The sequence below is a fragment of the Harpegnathos saltator genome, unplaced genomic scaffold (genome assembly GCF_003227715.2).
Source record: "Harpegnathos saltator strain DR-91 unplaced genomic scaffold, Hsal_v8.6 scaffold171, whole genome shotgun sequence".
Taxonomy (NCBI): domain Eukaryota; kingdom Metazoa; phylum Arthropoda; class Insecta; order Hymenoptera; family Formicidae; genus Harpegnathos; species Harpegnathos saltator.
The window spans coordinates 1,961,939-1,980,000 of NW_020229952.1; the positions used below are offsets into that span (position 1 = coordinate 1,961,939).

Here is an 18,062-nt window from a genome sequence, read left to right on the forward strand (position 1 = left end):
TTCTCCGCAGCCACAATGGCCACTGACCACCTGTTGCCTTTCCATTTATATTTTAGACGTCGTGAGAACGTCATCGCCTTACATATCCTCGCGAGCATCGCAAAAGGGAGAGGACTTTTTTTATGCAGGAAGACCGTGACTCGCTTTCGCGTCGTGCGCGTTTTGTACGACGCGAAAGCGTGTCCTCTTACCCGGCGAGAGAATATTAATATGGATCTCGTCATTTTGCCCCTTGATTGTTGCCGCGTGATTTCTGTGCGGCATATTGCGTTACACTTCGGCTTCGCCGAAAATGTGTAAAAAGTTCTGACATTAATGATAACTTTCGAAGTCACTTCGCATGCGAGGGGAATCAATTCGAGAATGGAATTCTGAACGTGCGCAAAGTACGTTCATTGAACACTAATTGCCGGATAAAAATTCCGTCTAAAGAAACGAACGTCGACTGCTGGACGACATAATGGCACGATGATGACACATTTTTTCAATCTCGCGCGCTCGTCGAAGCGTGAACGTTAAATTTACAAACACTGCCTGATTTTTCGCATTTCGCCCCGTATATAAAGTTCCCCTCCCTCCCCCTCTCCCCCCCCGTATTGTTAGCAAACACGCGTTTGTAATGTGTGACAGCCCTTCGGATAAATGTCCGGCCATCCGTTTAGTTATAACAATCCGCTTAAAACAATTTTCCGCGCGTTGGCTATAATACGTGCTATAAAGTGCAGCTCGTTGCGGGGGTCGTTAAAAACGTGCACGTACTTCTCGTTTGTCGTAAAAATGGCGACCCGCCCGTAAAAATGGCGGGATATTGCGGGAGAAAAATCAAGAAGTCGCATTATCTGTTGCAGGGTGCGTCATCCAGCATAGTGGTAAAATTCGCAGACACTGATAAAGAGAGACAACTAAGACGCATGCAGCAAATGGCCGGGAACATGAGCCTTCTTAACCCCTTCGTCTTCAATCAGTTCGGCGCTTACAGCGCTTACGCTCAGGTGGGTCGTGTTACCGTTAATGGCTCTCGCGTTACCGCATTACCGCCTTGTTGTCCTCGTTACCGCGACTCACAATCTGCGATGGCTCGTCCCTCGTTACTCGGAAACGATCGGCCGAAACTCGATGCCGTCGCGTTAACGCCGCCATGCAAAGAGGTCCGCAACAATTACCCCCCTTTTCGGCGGTTCGGCTTCTCTGCAAACATCGCGATCGCGTAGTTTGCGTAAAAATGGACGCGAAAAAAAGAGACTTCTATTTCTGGTCGAAAACTACGTTCTCTTTCTACATTTTTGAAATATACTTCGAAAGTGCTCATCTCGAGTGCTACTTCAAGAGCAAGAGAGGGCTCTCGCTGAATTTGGAGTTCTTGATAAAAACATTGAGACATTGCCGACGAGCGGAAAATTTACGAGAAGTAAGTGTTTAAAATTTTGAATGTGAAGTTTCAGAGGTGGCCGATATAAATAACTAAATTTCATCGTTTTTGTGTCAGATGACCCGTGAAGAAAATTTCGATTTGAACTTTGCTGTTGAAAACGTCGAAAATTGTGAAACCGTAATCGCGACAGGTAACAACAATCCTCCAGTCGATGTTTTCCCGGCGGAATGAAGGGGAATTAAAGGACGGGGAATTAAAGGAAGAAACTTTTTGTTCTCCAAATATTTTCCGCGTATTTTGTATATTTCACATTTGAGATTATGATATTTTGTATTGCAAATTTTTCCAGCGTTGGTTACGCGGATACTTTTCAGGAACGAGCGGGGCTTTCCCTCCCCCCCGCCCCTCCCCGCGGTAGTAGTTCGCCAGGGCTATATAGTAAAAAACAAACCAAGAAAAAAAAAAGAAAAAAAAAACACGCGAGTAGAGAAACGTCCGTTCTGAAGAAGATATTTCCTCATTACAGCAGCAAGCGGCGCTTATGGCAGCCGCGACCGCACAGGGAACGTATATCAATCCAATGACAGCATTAGCCGCCGGACAATTGCCGCACGCATTGAACGGCATGCCAAACCCCGTAGTCCCGCCAACTTCCGGTAAGTTTGCACCCGCCCGAAGGGAATGACTCATCGCGCGAAGAAGATGCTCTCGATGCATCGTGTACCGTCGTGTGGAACGTCTGCGAAAGAAGAGCTCACGCCGCCATAAGTCGTTGCCGAACTGTTAATCCGCCCGGAGTGCCCGGAGAGAGAGTTTCACGATCGTTATCAGCCTCTCCAACAGTTCAATGTTCAAAATTCAGTCGGAGGGCGCGTTGCCGTGTGCGCGTTGCGCGACGAAACGTATCCATCTCTCGCGGACATCCATGCGTCGCTCCATTTTATGGAGGGTGAAACGTGTGTCGCAACGTTCTCTTCTCTTCGAGATATAACACGCGCGCACGTTTGCCTCGCCAGTGCCCGTAAAAAACGTCCATCGCGCGCAACGTGTCGGTATCGATAACAATTCACGCGAACACCGCGCCGAATACATTTGTTCGGTCCGAATTAATCAGGCTCGCGGATCAATCAGGCGGCAACAGCGATGAAGCGAGCTCTCTTCTCCGAAGACGAGAGAGACGCGCGCGCGCTCGAGAGCGCACGAATTATCCGCCGTCAACCTCCCGATGGCCGTTTGATTTCACCGATATAAAACATCTCTCTTCCACCCCCTCCCGTTCCCGCTCGGTTTTCCCGTTCCTCCTCCTCGGAAATACGCGTCGCGCGACTATAGTCTCCCCGGCTACTCGCGACAGACGAGGCGTACAGTCGGCCGCCTTGTGTAACCGGACTCGTAAATCAATACAACATTTTCATCGAACGTGACTCAAGCGAGAGATATTGCCGCTACCGCGAAACTTTATCGAAAGCTCCTCGTCGTAGGGGAAGAGGTAAAGCCAAAGAAAACGCCTCCTCCCCCTTGCCCTTCCGCATCCACACTTCCCCCCTCGTTCTCATTCCGTCCTTCTCCCGGCGATACAAGCGGCAAGGCGGACGGGGGCAGAAGCGGCGAGACCGGAGAGAGAGAGAGAGAGAGAGAGAGAGAGAGAGAGAGAGAGAGAGAGAGAGAGAGAGAGAGAGAGAGAGAGAGAGAGAGAGAGAGAGAGAGAGAGAGAGAGAGAGAGAGAGAGAGAGAGAGAGAGAGAGAGAGAGAGAGAGAGAGAGAGAGTGCTATAGAGAAGTAAAGTAAACGCGGAAATCGGCTCCGTTATACGTCGAGTCTCGTCGAGCGGAAGGTAATACCGTTTGATAGGGAAATAATATTTTATTTCTCCGCCAAACCCCCCGCCGCGACCCCCGTCCATCCGCTTTACTCCGCACCGAAGATTACCGAAGCAGCGAGCTTTTATTTCCGACGATACGATGCCGCCGCGGCCGCAAACTGTATACAGGGTGGCGCTGGCGGAGATTTCCGGGTCCAGAGAATCGCTTCGCGACGAGTGGTCTCAGTTAATAATTGCGCGCGTCTTTGAATATCTCACGAGGGGCGAGTCAAAAATCCCATCGACGGGACGGGAAAAAAAAACAGACAGAAGATCGAACGAAGCGGTGATGGCACACCTTCGATGTCGTTTCCTCGCTTCTTATCGCCCACTCGGTCGGTATAATCACGTGTTTATTTCACGTACGTCCGCCGTTGCGCGTCCAACGTCCAAAATCGTGTTGCGCCGTTATTATCACCGTTATTAAATATATCAAATTCTCTTGATCGCGCGCGCGTTCGAGCTCCTCGTGACTTCCCAAACGGTCATCTGAATTCAAGGGGCAGGCACACGCGTTGGGACCACACCGGGGGGATGATGTCACTTCGACGGGGTGCTCCGGTGTTTTTCGCGAGGCCCGCAGCGCGCGGAGCTTTTGACGAGACGCGATTGCTGCAAAAATCTCACCCCGTATACGGTACGCTCGAAACTACCTGGCCCCGGCCGAATCAACGACGCCGTGCGCGCCGTATCGCGCAGTCACGGGAGTTTAAGTTTACGACGTATCGTCATATCCGATGCGCCGTCGGTTCGTAGCCCCTCGGCTACGAGCAAGGATGTGCGCGCGCGTCCCAGTGTAATCCGGATGTTATCGAGGCATCGAGATTCTTCGCCGTTCCGGCCTTCCTATCTTTTTCGCCGGTCGTGCGAGTCGACGCAGGAGCGGCGGGGCCGCTTGGCTTGATCTGCCGAGGTCCGTTTGAAACGTTTGCTCGAGGAAAGAACAGCTTTCCGCCGCGCGCGGCGAACCGGGGACGGGGGTGAGTCGCTCTCTCTCTCTCTCCCTCTCTCTCATCTTCTCATCTCATCTCTTCTCTTCTCATTCCTCGTTTTGCATATTGTTGTTAATTATCGACTTTTCTTGTAAATCATATTTTAATTTATATCTCTTATTTTATAATTTCTGCCTATGCGCTTGAGGGGACTTATCCCAGAGCGCTCAATAAATAACGCTCCTCTCTCTCTCTCTCTCTCTCATCATCTTGCGAGTCCGTGTCTTTAATTTCGAAACAATTCCCATCGCTGTCACCGGATCCTGCGTGCCGCCGGAGCCTCCAATGCTATTCTTTTCAAAGGGTTACACACGCGCAGCGAGATCGAGTGTCATGTCCAATATGTCCTGGCCCAACCTTCACATCCCCTTTCGCGGACCGAGTGCGCTCCCGACTGTGCGTTACACCGTAATCGTATGTCAACGCGATAGAAATAACAGATATTGCCTAAACATAGTTATATCTCATTACCGGCGCCGTGTAATATCGACGCGATACCGAATGTTGGTCGCCGGCGCGAGATCAATGCGTTATTAACGTGACGCGACGCTTTGATCACTGATCCGGATTACATCGGCGACGACGCAGCCCGCGGACAAACTGTTACCAACAAATACGACCTTTCATGTAAACTTTGCCGCGCGATATATACATATATATATATATGTGTGTGTGTGTGTGTATGTGTATATAATATATATGTATACATATAAAAAAGTAGCGAGAGCGTTGCAAAGTTACGTTGATATTCCACGTCGCCGTGAATCGGGCGATACCGCGAAAGTTGCGCCGAGCGTTCAGGCAGAGAAATACGCAGCGTTGGGCGCGCGTGCAGCTCTTTGACGAACAGAGAAAGAAAGAGAGGGAGAGAGAAAGAGAGAGAGAAAGAGAGAGAGAGAGAGAGAGAGAGAGAGAGAGAGAGAGAGAGAGAGCTCGACGATATTAACTCGGCACAAGGCTCCGCTCTATGGATCAAATCAACAACCCGACGGACGGTCCGTAGTTCGTCCGATCCCTCAAACGGTGCGCGAGGCATACGGATCATTAGCGGTCTTTTGCGGACCCGCTGTTAATTACATCTAACGGAAAAAGAAAGAGACAGAAAGAGAGAGAGAGAGGGGGGGGTGGGAGAGAGAGAGAGAGAGAGAGAGAGAGAGAGAGATTAGAGTAGAGTAGAGAAAAAAGTGAGGAAACGCACGGGGCGGGAGAGTAGACGCGCAGGAAGGAAGGGTAGAAGGGTGGAAGCGAGGAACAGTGAGAAATAAAGCAGCGAGTAGGAGAGGGGGAGTTGAGGGGGGGGGAGGGAGGAAGGGATACAGAGGAAGAGAGAAAGAGCAATCGCATCCCGATCCAATGCCTCGCGCACACGGAGGACGATATCGAGGTGTCGGTGTTGGGAAAGCAAGAGGGTAACCGGTGTGTACTGATCAGGTTTGCTCGTAGGTACCGGCACAGGGCAACCGGTGAACGGGGCGATACCGTCGTTACCGTCGCCGACGATGCCGAATTTTAACATGGCCGCTCAGACGCCGAACGGCCAGCCGGCAGGCTCGGATCCAGGTGTCTACACCAACGGCATACCGCAGACTTATGCGGGACGTGAGTATCAACTCAGGCGCAGCGTGCCGCCCCTGCGCAATGCCCGGCCAATCGGCGACGGACTTTATTATTCCTCGGGGATGTAAATAACTTCGCGCAGGCCAAGTACAAGCCGCGCGAGCGCGAGTACGCGGCTGGGGTGTATGTACGCCGCGCCGGCGGCGCGCCGCGTCACGCCACCCTCGCGGCCGCCTCGCGAGCTCTCTCGCGAGCCGCGGCCGCGCTCCGCCGACGGCGGCGGCGGCGGCGGCGGCGGCGGCGGCGGCTCCGGCGAAGCTGCGAGCCGACCTGCTGCTACCTTATTCGCGCTCGCGAAGGGCGGTATTTTAACGCACAATCGCGCTCGAGTCGCCGCCTCCGCGGTTACTCGCTCGCTCTGCCGAGGCTCGCTTCTCACGTTTGCTTATCACGCGTACATACACGTCGCGTGGTAGGCGCGACGGGAGATTCCGCAGAATCTCGCAGAAGCGCGCTTCGACGGATATCAGGGAGGACCAGCGCTAGGAAAACAGATTTCGTAGCTCTGACAAGACTGTTTAGTTGAGGCATTTTTTAATAGCAAGCAAATATCTTGTTTTACATAGCAAAGTATTATAGTTGTCTCAACTGAATGTATTTTTCTGCTTTGTTCTCTCGACCGAATGCTTTCGCTCGTAGACTTTATATATAAAAATTAAGCACTTTACTTATTTTATCCATAAAAATTACGCAATAACGAAATATTATTTTACGCAAACTAAAATAATGCCCAGTGGATACTATTTTGTCTTTCTGTGCACAAAGATTTAGATTTTATATATTAAGAAAAAATTATAGTATTTTTAACAAAATTCATACAGTTGAAGCTTTTTGCTCGCTGTAACAAAAGCGTGTTACGTTACACGAACAAACCGTAATCAAGCAGGATATTTGTTTACAGGAACTAAGCAGTTTTGTTGGGCGTATTTTAACCAAATTATTTTGTTGTCACAACCAAATTTTGCTTCACGCAACAATACATTGTTCCTAGTGAGGACAACGGCGTGTCGTCGCGTCGCGCGATGGCGGACCTCATATACCGCGCTCTATGAAATCATTAGCCCCGTTTCACGGAGATTACGCGACACTACAGCTCGCGCTCGCGCGACCGGGAGATAGTCTTGCAACGTTAGGCGGCGCGCACGATTATTCCTATAGTGGAACTTGTATTAATCCTCGACCTTTATCGCCGTTCGAATGGTCATTATAGTCGAGTATAGTCGGCACAAGTTGAGTATCGAGCGTTATCGATCGGCCTACTCGGTATTGCGACAGGGGGGGCCTTTAGGCTAGGCCCTCTCCCCGATAAGAGCTGAGCTTACTGAAGTGTAGATGCCCTCCATCTGTCCATTCCAGCGCAGGGGCTGCCCAACGGGGAGGCGGCACTTCAGCATGCCGCCGCATATCCTGGAATGCAAGCTTATGCTGGAGTGGCCGGTAAGTGTTTCTCCAGTTGGAATTTTTATCTACGGCTTGTCAGAAGGTGCTCTCTGTCTATCCTCCGTGTGTCTTTCCGTGCAATGACTGTAGCGCGTCTCGCCTATCCAGCGGCCTCTCTCTCCACCCCCTATCCAGCTCTCTCGCGGCTGTTATCGACGCGCGAACGGGACGCAAATACATACGTTCGAGACACGAGAGCGAGCGAGATATCGGCGCGGTCGCTTCGACTCACGGAGAAATACGCGCGAATCGTCTCTATCGATCGTCCTCTACGGCCTGTGTACCGATCGAATTGCAACAGCGGGACCGCGCGCGCTCGCCCTCCGCGAAAATCCAAGGGCGTCCAAGAGGCAAGGGTGTGGAAGGAAGCCTCCGCGAAACGCTTGAGCAAACATTTCGCATCGTACGATCGCTCGCACGCGCGAACGGTGAACGTGCGGCTCTTCGTGGCGTATTCGGTCTTAACACTTTGTGCACTTATCTCGGCCGGATGTTGCCCATCGCGATCTCGAGCGGCCCGAAGAATGCGTTTTCGACGAGGGGGCCGAAAAAGAGAGAGAGAGAGAGAGAGAGAGAGAGAGAGACAGAGAGAGGCAGAGAGTGGCTCTCGCATCGCGTTTCGCATTCGCGCGTAGAAGGGAAGAAACGCGCGCGTCAGAGCGTCCAACGTTTACACGCTTTTATCCGGGCGCCGGAGCACTTACCTGCGAAAAATTCGATTCCGCTGATCGCGTTGCTGGTTGTTTGCATGCAACTATGGCCGCATGCGTATACACACCGTACATACACGTCACACATGATCCGTGTACGCGTCAACGTTTCGTTCTATAATGCTTCTGCTGTGGTGCTACGATGTACTTCGGTGTCCTTCTAAATGTACTTCGTGTACATATATTATATTGTAGTTTTACACGTTGCAACCCTCCACTTGTCCCGCCCTACACCCCCGTCCCCGCCGCCCGTCATCCCACGTCTCCGTTCTCGTGCATGCTCACCAACAACCGACGGCGATGGGTGGCCGCTATCGACCGTCGAGAGAGCGCCGCTGCGGCGCTGCGTCAAAGTGCAGCGCATCGGCGCAAATTATGATCCAATAACGCCCGGCAAAATGGATGATCTCGTTTCACGGATAATCAACGTCTCGATGGACCTATACTTCTATTACATTCCAATCACTGTCGGTAATGAGAATATGTTTAACGAATTCCGCGTTTACGCGCCCGCGAGCGGAGCGAGAGGCGATCTCGTCTGCCAGTCCGCTGTCGGGATAACCGAAAATATCGATCGAGAGCGATCAAGCCCGAGCGAAGGGAAGCTGGAGCCTTCGCCAAGGTCGAAGGTATGGGCGAAGGGAGGATCACGCGGCGGACGAGACACGCGGGTTATTACTTACTTTTGGACGCTGATAAGCTCCCGCGTCGCTGATTAATTCCCACCGACTGCCCCCACCCGTCCCTTCCTCCTTTCGCGTCTCTCAACATTCGCCGTACATATCGATGGAAATTCAACAAATTCGAGTCACAACAAACCCGCGTCGAGCGTGCGAGCGCAGAGGCGCCCCGTCGCACCCCAGTCGTTTTTACCGAGGATTCAACAGCCGTATATTTTTTTTCTATGTATTTTCGACCAGCGTACACACACACACACACACACATACACCCGTGCGCGCGCCATCGAGATCAGCGAGTGGAAAAAAAGCAATCCCGAATAACGGTGTACCTCTATCTGAGCGTGACGCGGCCGACGTATGATGGCGTATTTATTTCATACGCCAAAACGTTGATCCATCGCGCACCGGCAGGGAGGGAGAGAGGGGGCGGGGGCGGCGGCGGCGGCGGGGGCCTCGGGTAACGTCAATCGGAATATATTAAAGCGATGTTTGCACGGAAATAATTAATTCCGGAGCGAAAATTTGCCTCTGCCGATCTGAGAGCACGCACGCGCGCACGCTCCGCCTATCCGTCACAAACAGGTATCAATCACGAGCATTTTAAATATTTATCAAGCTATAATTAATAACGACGTACTTGCTTTCTGTCCCGCCGTTCGCATGCCGCGCGCCCGCGAGATGTATAACCGCGCCGGTATTCGCGCGCGCGCGCGCGCGCGATCCAAATTTACAAGCCGAGCGAGCAATTGTCGTGAATCGCATCGATTGTCATCATCAAACGAGCGCGGCGCGGCTCGAAGATCAAAACGCGTCGAAAGCCGCGGACGCTTCCGTCGACGCTCGTACGACCGCGCGGAAATATTTCACCGCGCGATTTTTCACCGATCGCCGAGCGGGGGCCGAACTCGTCCGCGAGTTCTCTCTTAAATTCCCGCGACCGGCGGCGCCGAATGAAATCGCTCGCGCGCGCGCGGCAACGCTAACCTCGTCAGACCTTCGGATCGAATTTGTCCCATTACAATTTCATTACGTCGTCGAACGGGACCCTTATATATTGACGTCATTGCATTAATCGGGGATACACGGCCGAATTTCGTAGCAATAAAAACCTCGTTACGTATCGGCGGGCTGTTACTCGCAACTGCGAGCCTGCGACTCGTCGTAATGCAATATTAAACAAACGCTATTACAATAATGGCTCTCCAATTTCTGAAGCTTACGCCGCGCGCGTATCGCGTGTCCTCTCCGCGAGAATCTTCCGTTTTAACGTTTCGCGCGCGCCCCCCCCCCCCCCGCCCCTCTCTCTCTCTCTCACTCTCTCTTTCTCTCGGCACTTCCTCTCAATCGTTCAAATATTTAGTTTCGCAAATTGCAACGGGATATTCTGTGCAGCCGTGCAGAGACGACTTTTGCGCGACATCGCGCGCCGGGAGCGCGTATAAGAAGGCGTGTATCCCGTTTTAATGAGACGCGACGCCTCGGGCCGAATCGGCTTTGAAGGGATATCGAGTGTCGGCTAATGTCGCGCCGGATGCGACGCATTTTCGCAGGCCGGTTCGCAGCACAAAAGTATCGTGTTGAAAGTCGCGGAACGGTGAGAACGTTGAGAGACGAATATCCTTGTCGGGGGGCAGAAACACCCCCGTGATGAATATCACCTGGAATCACCTGTGTGCGAGACCGTTCTCATCGACGAGTCGCTTCTCGCTTGCTTCGGAGCCGACAGAGCAAACAGTCTACTCGCGTAGAAGCGGCATTTTCGAATCTCTCGCGTTAATGGCGCGATACCCTGGAAGCTCTTCGTTCCTCATTTCAATCGTAAATTTCCCTACACGCGCGAACGATACGTTTCCCGTTGGACTCTGCATTTTCGATTCGCGAAGAAACGAATGAAAAAGCTCTCGCGCGTTAATTCACGCGTAAAATTTCGAGGAAGATTTTTGGGCCTCGACTCGGGAGATTAGGCTTCGGCGCGATCACGACGCCATATTTGAGACGACGCGACGATCCATACAAAGTACATCTAAGGCTCCAGCGCGATGACGCAAGCACGATGAGACGACACAAAGACGTCCTACGCGCGCTCTCTAGGCTCTCCTTAAGGTCTCATATGTCCGTTCCAAACGTGACCGCTTGGACCTTCCCCCCCGTTGCCCCCGCACGACGGGTCTTCGGCAAATCGCAAGAATAAATGGCCGCGCTCGCGGTTACATATTCCGCGCTTCTGAAACGCGGGGTCATAAATTACGCCGCGTTGTAATCTGTCCAACGATGGCAACGCAATTTCTGTTGAATCTTCTGTTGACATTTATTGGACTGTTCGGCTTTTATTACTGTCATCGTCCATTATGTATGCGCTATCGCTGCATTAAATTACGATGCCTACGTTTCGGGGCTTGTCGCCGGTCGCGAGCTGTCGCTGGCTCTCAGCGACTCGGCGCATCCGACGTCGGATCGCAGCAGAAGGGGACAAAAGAACGGAGAGCGAGGAGCAGAGGGGGAAATGAGAGGAAGATGAAAAGATGCGAAAAGAAAAGTGAGCGATTATTAAAAAGGGGGACGGATAAGGGGGCGGCGGCACGCACAAAGATCTAGATGTGGACAGATCATGATGTACTTGTTATTTGTTATTGTCGCAGCTTACCCCGCCGTCTACGGCCAGTTTCCTCAGGCTATTCCTCAGCCGATGACCGCGGTGGCGCCCACGCAGAGGGAAGGTAAGTACAACACGCTCATCAACGTCTAACTGTTGACTGTAAACACGAACGACTGTAGACCCGAGATTGTAGATCCACGTCCCGTACACGTCCAGACACGAATTATCCCTCGTCGGCGCCCAACGAGGTGCAACACGGAGTTTCGAGCTTTCGCCGTCGCCGAAGCGCGCGCGCGCGCGAGTACCGTTCATTCCATAGCGCGCAAATAAAGCGCGGCATCGAGAGATGCCGCGGGCTCGATCACGGCCGCAACAATGGCGACGGACAGGAGTAGCGGCCGCGAGTAATGATGATGATGACGACGATGAATCCGGAGTACGTGCCGCTCCGTCGCCTCACCTGCGCGCGCTCGTCTTCTTTAGTTTCCTCATCGTGACGCCCAGGACGTCCGCTGCTCGCGATCGATCGGAAATGCGCGTTGGCCCGCGCGAATTTCCACGCGGCATTCCGAGCGTTACCAATTTTGACAGGTTTCTCCGCCATCGGAGGTGGGCAGGGGGGCGACAGGGGGAAACGAGATTCGATAGTTCGCGGCAATTTTCGCGACGGTATCGCCCTCTACCCGGCTCGAGTCGCGCTCGAAACTGCGCTCGAAAATTGCGGTTAATTAAAAACCACCGGCCCGAATAAAAGAACGCCGTCGGTCAAAGGAACCGCGCGAATCTCACTTACCAAATATATATATATATATATATATATATGAGGGAGAGAGCCAGTCGCTTATTACGCCATCTTTGCGAGGAGGTGCGGAAGAAGCGGAGAGCCAAAGGCAGCCGGGGAAAAAGTCGACTAGGCAAGTCCCGGGGTTAGGAGAGGGATGAGCGAACCAACGCCTAATTGCAATTAACAACTCGCCATTATTAGAATATACGACGCCTCGCAATGAGATAATGCAAATAAAACGAAAGTTTTAATTACTTTGCCGCTACGCCCGCCGGCGATCCGTTGTTACATCGCAGGATAATGGAAAGTTTACCGCGACAGCGCTACCCCGCTTACGTTTTATCCGGCCTCAACCCTCTGCTCTTTTCCCTCCGACCGCTACGTCCTTCCACCTTCCTCCTCCTCCTCCTCCTCCTCCTCCCCCTTCTCCTCCTCTTCTTCTTCCCTATCCACCCTCCTCCCTCACTTTCTATCTATCTATATCTGTCTCTCTCTCTCTCTCTCTCTCTCTCTCTCTCTCTCTCTCTCTCTCCCCCCTCTCTCTCTCTCTCTCTCTCTCTTCCGTTCCCATTTCCATCCCACCTGATCTTTTCGTCTCGTCGATGCGTTCTGACGTTTTCCCATGCACCGCGATTAAATTGTAAGCGGAACACGCGATACTTCAGCGGTAATAGAGATTTCTAATAGAATTTATCTCTCGGCTATGCGCGCACGATGAAAAGCTTCGCGCATTTATTAACGCATATTCCCGGGACCTCTCGGATGGCTATTAATAAATCCATTTTTCGAGTGTATATAAATCCGACGAGGCGGACATCCCAGCGATACTCCAAACGTTCGACATCTCGTAAATCAACGTGAAAAAATCAGTTGTACGTAAATTGATCGATGTGTCGATGTACATCGCCAAGAGATCGCATTATGTTACCGGCGCTGATACGCCGCTGTATTTTACTTTTACGCGAATAATAATTCCAGTCTCGCGTATATCCTCCGGAGTCGAAATGATAAAATATACATATCCTCGTGTGTATTTTCCCCGCCGCTGCAAGTGTAAAAAAGACAGAAAGAGAACTAGAGAGGGAAAGGGTGCGCGAACAGTTCGTCGAGTTTGCGGAAAAAGGAAGGGAGAAACGCAGAGCGGCGCTCGCAATATCGCCGGCTGTCTCGTTCAAAAAATCCAAAAGAAGACGCTCTCATTCTTGGCAGGAACTTGCGTTACGTATCGAAGCCGTTAGGCGCGCCGCGCGGACTGTCGGACTGAACGATCCAAGGAGGCCGAGTGGGGGCTCGACATCGTTATTGTCATCATTGCATGACAGTGGTATCGATCTATTGACTGTCGCTTCGCGAGTTACCCTTTGCTCCGTGTTACTTTATAAGCTCCTTGATCGTTGTTCTGGGTGTTCTACGTCTTACACGATGTGTTTTTTCTCTCGGTGTTCATATATATTATATATATATATATATATATATACATTTCTTCTTCTCTCTGACCATGACTGATTGTGTCACGATATTTTTTAACGTTGAGCTCCTCCTCTTCACTTTACTTTCTCTTTTCTTTACGTATATCAGCGTGTCCCGGATGTTCGTCGTTAATTCGGTGTTTCGCCGTTGCACTCGATGTCAGTGGCTGTGCTCAGTGGTGTTGCGCTGTCGACCGATGTTGGTTGTTGCTTCGCTGCGAGGCGCTGATACGTGCGTTACGCGGGCGACTTGGCGACAGATCGTCCAAAGTCCACGGCGAGAGAAGCGAGAGGAAAAAGAACAAGAAGGAGAGACCCGACGCGAATCCGTTCCGCGATCGGCGGCAACGCCATTCATTCTCGAAAACACTCCGCCAGATTTTCGCTCAGACCGACTCGACGACCGAAGGAACCGTTTCTTCCGCGCGCGCAAGAAGGCGTCGAATGATCGCCGAAATGCCCATCGCTCGTCCTGCCGCGAGTTCTCGTCGAATTGGGCCGTTGCGCGCCGGAGGGACCTACGCGCGGCTTGCGTCAGGACAGGCGTCTTGATCCTTCGGCCAGTGTTTTTCGCCGTTTCACTGACGTCAACAGACGCGCAAACGCGCGCGCGCGCGCGCGCGGCTGCTGGCTGCTCTCGTTAGATTCGCGTGCACGTATCTCGTGTGTGCCAATTAGAGAGAGGCGAAAAGCAATTTCAGTTCAGGATCAACGCGCGCACGCGGCACGACGACGGGCTTTAATTTATGGCTCGTTCTTCATGATTTCGTCGTCCACCGCGCGCAATTTCCCTCCGTGCTCTCTCCCCAGTCGGAACCGGAAACCCGTCGGCACTCGTGCTAATTTGGGTTTCGCGTGACAGCCACGATCGAGTTATTACCGGGGCGAAGTCGTTCCGGGCGAGGGTAGGGACGGGGAGAGTTTGTCACTCTCTTTGCGCCAGCCGCGGGACAGATTCGCGATTTCTCGAGACGCTAAAGCGTACACAACAATTCATGGTCGATTCGTAATTGGCGGAAAGGTTGCTGTTAAATCCTGCGACTCTCACTCGCGGAATGTTTCGCTCTTTCTTTTTTTTTCTTTTCTTCCGACAAAGCCGGCCGACCGCGACTCGCGAGACCCGAACTGCGAGAAACGATTGCGTCGCGCGGATTTTACAAGCGCGATTTTATACGGCAGTCATGCGGGAGAAACATCCGGCAATGTCTGAAGATGCTCGGGTTCTTTTTTTCCCGTTTGCATCAAATCTCTGGATCAAATCCCGCGGACTCGGGACGAACTTTCGCAGCCGGATCGTAATGCGCTATTTTCGACAACTGCGATTAAAGTTTTACCCCCCCGACGAAAATCACCACTCAGATCGCACGAAAATATCCTCGTAAAACCAGCGTAAAATTTCGTCCTTGTCGCATTCGTTCGGAAGCTCGTCCGGATTCGCGATGATAATCTTATTGACCGGCAAACGCGTTCAACGAGTCATGCACGACGGTACGGTTATAATCGGGCTCGAAATGCACAATTATCCTTTGCGATGACTCGACGGGCCTATTCGACACGCGCTTCCCGGGAGAATTTCGCGCGAAAGAAAGAGAGAGAGAGAGAGAGAGAGAGAGAGAGAGAGAGAGAAAGAGAGGGTGAGGGGCGAACGAAAGGTCGCGCGATGAGTAGCACCCTAAAAGTTGAGTGGCAGCCATTTCATTACTTAAATGCGTCCGTTAGTCGGGAAGCTCTGGGCAAGAGAGCAGAAGTTTCCACGGTCATAATCGTCGCTAATTGACGTTGGAGTTATAAAGTTCAGTGAAATTAGCTAAATCCTTATTTGGACTGCCGTTGTTCGGGCAGTTCGCCCCCGCTCGCTGCCTCCCTCGGGATTTTCTCTCGGTCGGCCGAATTAAACGTCGATGTCTTTGGGTGTTTTAACACCGGAAGTCGAAAAAAGATCCGCCTTAAGCAGTCGTCGGACGAGGAGATATCTGATTGTGCGGAAATTAGCTTACGATCGGGGCAAACTACGAGCCGTGAATAAGATGGAGCGATTAAAAGAGGAGCTCCGGTGCGTTGTGCGACGGACGATCTCGCGTGTCTATCAGCTCCCGTCAACTTTATATCGCGCATTGTACCCTTTCGTAATCAGTCAGGCGTAATTAGCGAAGAGAAAAGACGAGATTCCGCGCGCGCGCGCGCGGTGACTCGGCGGGCACACTCGGAAACGTTCCCGCGAAACGCTCGACATGTCGACAATGTAAAGCGAGAACGGGACGAAAGAGTCGAGTCGCAGAAAGAAAGAAGGAATGAAAGAAAGAGAAAGCGACGGATTTTATCGTGTCTGGCGAGAATGCGGGAAGTATCGCACCATCGTAATCAGTGTCATCACCATCATCGTCCATATCCATTCACTCATTTCAGTATCCATCACCTCATCCGTCATTGTGTTGTAAGTCCCAGTGTTGTGTGTGTATATTTGAAAGTATAAATACTCAACGTTACTTGAACCGGGAGATCTCTATCAGTCGCGAGAGCAATACGACGCTCTCGCGACGGACGATTTGTTATTCTTTCTAATCATCGCTCTCAACGTTCGGCCATTTTTCACATCATTTTTTCGTCATTCACTCGCAGTCTGTTTTCTAACTCTCCGCTTGGCTCATGATCACGTGTCATTTTCCGCGTCATTTGCCGGGTGACCAAATCATACGCCATCATCATCTCGCACGGGCGGACGAGAGAGAAATCGGTATTCGTCGTCAAGGGAGTCGTATCGCAGATTCACCTTCATTCATCAGAAAAACGAAAATGAAAAAAAAAAACGAATGCGAGAGAAAGCAAAAACGACTCCGGACGAAAGCAATCGAAAGAGCCGAGAGAAAACGCCAAAAGCGAAAGAAACGGAGACAAAAGAAACTCGCTCGGCGCACCACGCCGGCGGGTCGAGGCTCTCGTGTCGCGCTGGATCATTTATGATGCGAAGAACCAAAACTCATCCAGAACTAACATTCTAACTTGAGTATTATACTTCAAGTTTAGATGTTTAGATGTGCTCTGATTTATATGGTAGGATGCTCTATCTCAGGACCCGAGGGCTGCAACCTGTTCATCTACCACCTGCCCCAGGAGTTCGGTGACGGCGAACTCATGCAGATGTTCCTCCCGTTTGGCAACGTCATCTCCTCCAAAGTCTTCATCGACCGGGCGACCAACCAGAGTAAATGCTTCGGTAAGTGCGCCGGTACTGCGCGTACAAATTTCAGAGCTAGCCACGACGAGAGGTTGAGGGCCAGATCACGTTCTTCACGGCGACCTTTGCGAGCAGCCTTCGGCAGCCGAGTAGAACGAGACAGACTGACGGCAGCCACGAAGCGCTGGAAGGCAACGAGGGAAACGATACGCAAAATCTCAATCATCCTATATCTCTTATCGTATGATTTTAATCATGATGAAAATATATTTTAGCGACAGGTAATATATGTAGAGAGAGAGAGAGAGAGAGAGAGAGAGAGAGAGAGAGAGGGAGAAAAGGACGCGGTTTGATTCGAGCTCGCTTGATAGAGGCTCTCGCCGACGGTATTTTCACTTTGACGCATCGCCGTGTAAAGGGAAGAAAGAAAGAAAAAAAAGCATCATCCGGAACGCGCAGCTGCGCGCACGGTATTTCCCTGTGATTATTATCATGATTTTCAATCAGTCACACGCTACACCGCTCTAAATGACTCTACATGTTTTCAATCAGTCGTGGATTAATCATGGAAATTTAATTCGTCCCCGTCCTCGTATTAGCGGACAGACCGGACAGGCTGAATATGAATGCCGCGTTTCAATGGGACCCGAAATCAAACCGCGCTCGGCTCTTTTTTTAGCTAGAGCCCGCGCCGTATAGGTGGGGACCGAAACAGAGAATGCGGATAAAAGCCGCCGGCGTTCCTTTGATTAATCGTATCCGAGAGTATGAGGATACGGATAATTGGACGATTCCATTCGGCCGCGCCGTGTTCCGCGCGGATGTCCTTGGTCTATGTTCCGCGGCTCGCCTATGTGCGCGAATTCATGTGTTCGTGCGCTCGCGAGTGTATTCGTCGCCTTCCGTTTCAGAGGTACGCGCGAGGGAGCCTCGCGGGAAAGAGGGGCAGCGGGTAACGACGCGTCATTATTATGTTCGCGTTTGATTATGTTCATTTTTTCGTTCCTCGCGCGCGCGCGCGCGTGTAATTATCCCCGCAGCAGAAAAATATGCGGGAGGGAAGGAGAGAGACAGAGAGAGAGAGAGAGAGAGAGAGAGAGAGAGAGAGAGAGACAGAGGTTATAACGCTCTTTGAAGCATTTTTCTTTCTGCGATCGGTTCGCAAGAGAATTCTGCAATCTCTCTCTCTCTTTCTCTCTCTCTCTCTCTCTCTCTCTCTCTCTCTCTCTCTCTCTCCCTCTCCCTCTCTCTCTCCCTCTTTGACGGTGGCAGTTTTTATCAAGAAATCCGTCGAATAATTACGATCGACGATATCGGGGAGAATCGCGGAGAGAAGGGGAGTTTCCTCTCGCGTGGGGGATATGGA

General features: G+C 51.7%; 2 protein-coding genes across 14 annotated transcripts in view; both read left to right on the top strand.

Moving 5' to 3' along the window:
* Positions 1-18,062, top strand: part of bru3 (CUGBP Elav-like family member bruno 3) — a 657,300-nt gene that overhangs the window by 636,927 nt on the left and 2,311 nt on the right. For 10 of the 13 annotated variants that reach the window (XM_025297151.1, XM_025297152.1, XM_019845177.2 and 7 more), the window contains 6 exons: positions 849-992; positions 1,899-2,028; positions 5,657-5,824; positions 7,175-7,279; positions 11,312-11,389; positions 16,577-16,735. In XM_025297151.1, the coding sequence (XP_025152936.1) occupies positions 849-992; positions 1,899-2,028; positions 5,657-5,824; positions 7,175-7,279; positions 11,312-11,389; positions 16,577-16,735 (784 nt within the window). The remainder of the gene's footprint in view (positions 1-848; positions 993-1,898; positions 2,029-5,656; positions 5,825-7,174; positions 7,280-11,311; positions 11,390-16,576; positions 16,736-18,062) is intronic. The other 3 variants (XM_025297146.1, XM_019845176.1, XM_025297147.1) reach the window with 2 other exon arrangements.
* On the top strand, positions 999-1,880 carry LOC112588198 (uncharacterized). Its single transcript, XM_025297156.1, has 2 exons — positions 999-1,408; positions 1,487-1,880. Exons 1-2 carry the CDS (start codon positions 1,139-1,141, stop codon positions 1,601-1,603), a joined length of 387 nt encoding a protein of 128 aa, XP_025152941.1. The 5' UTR covers positions 999-1,138; the 3' UTR covers positions 1,604-1,880.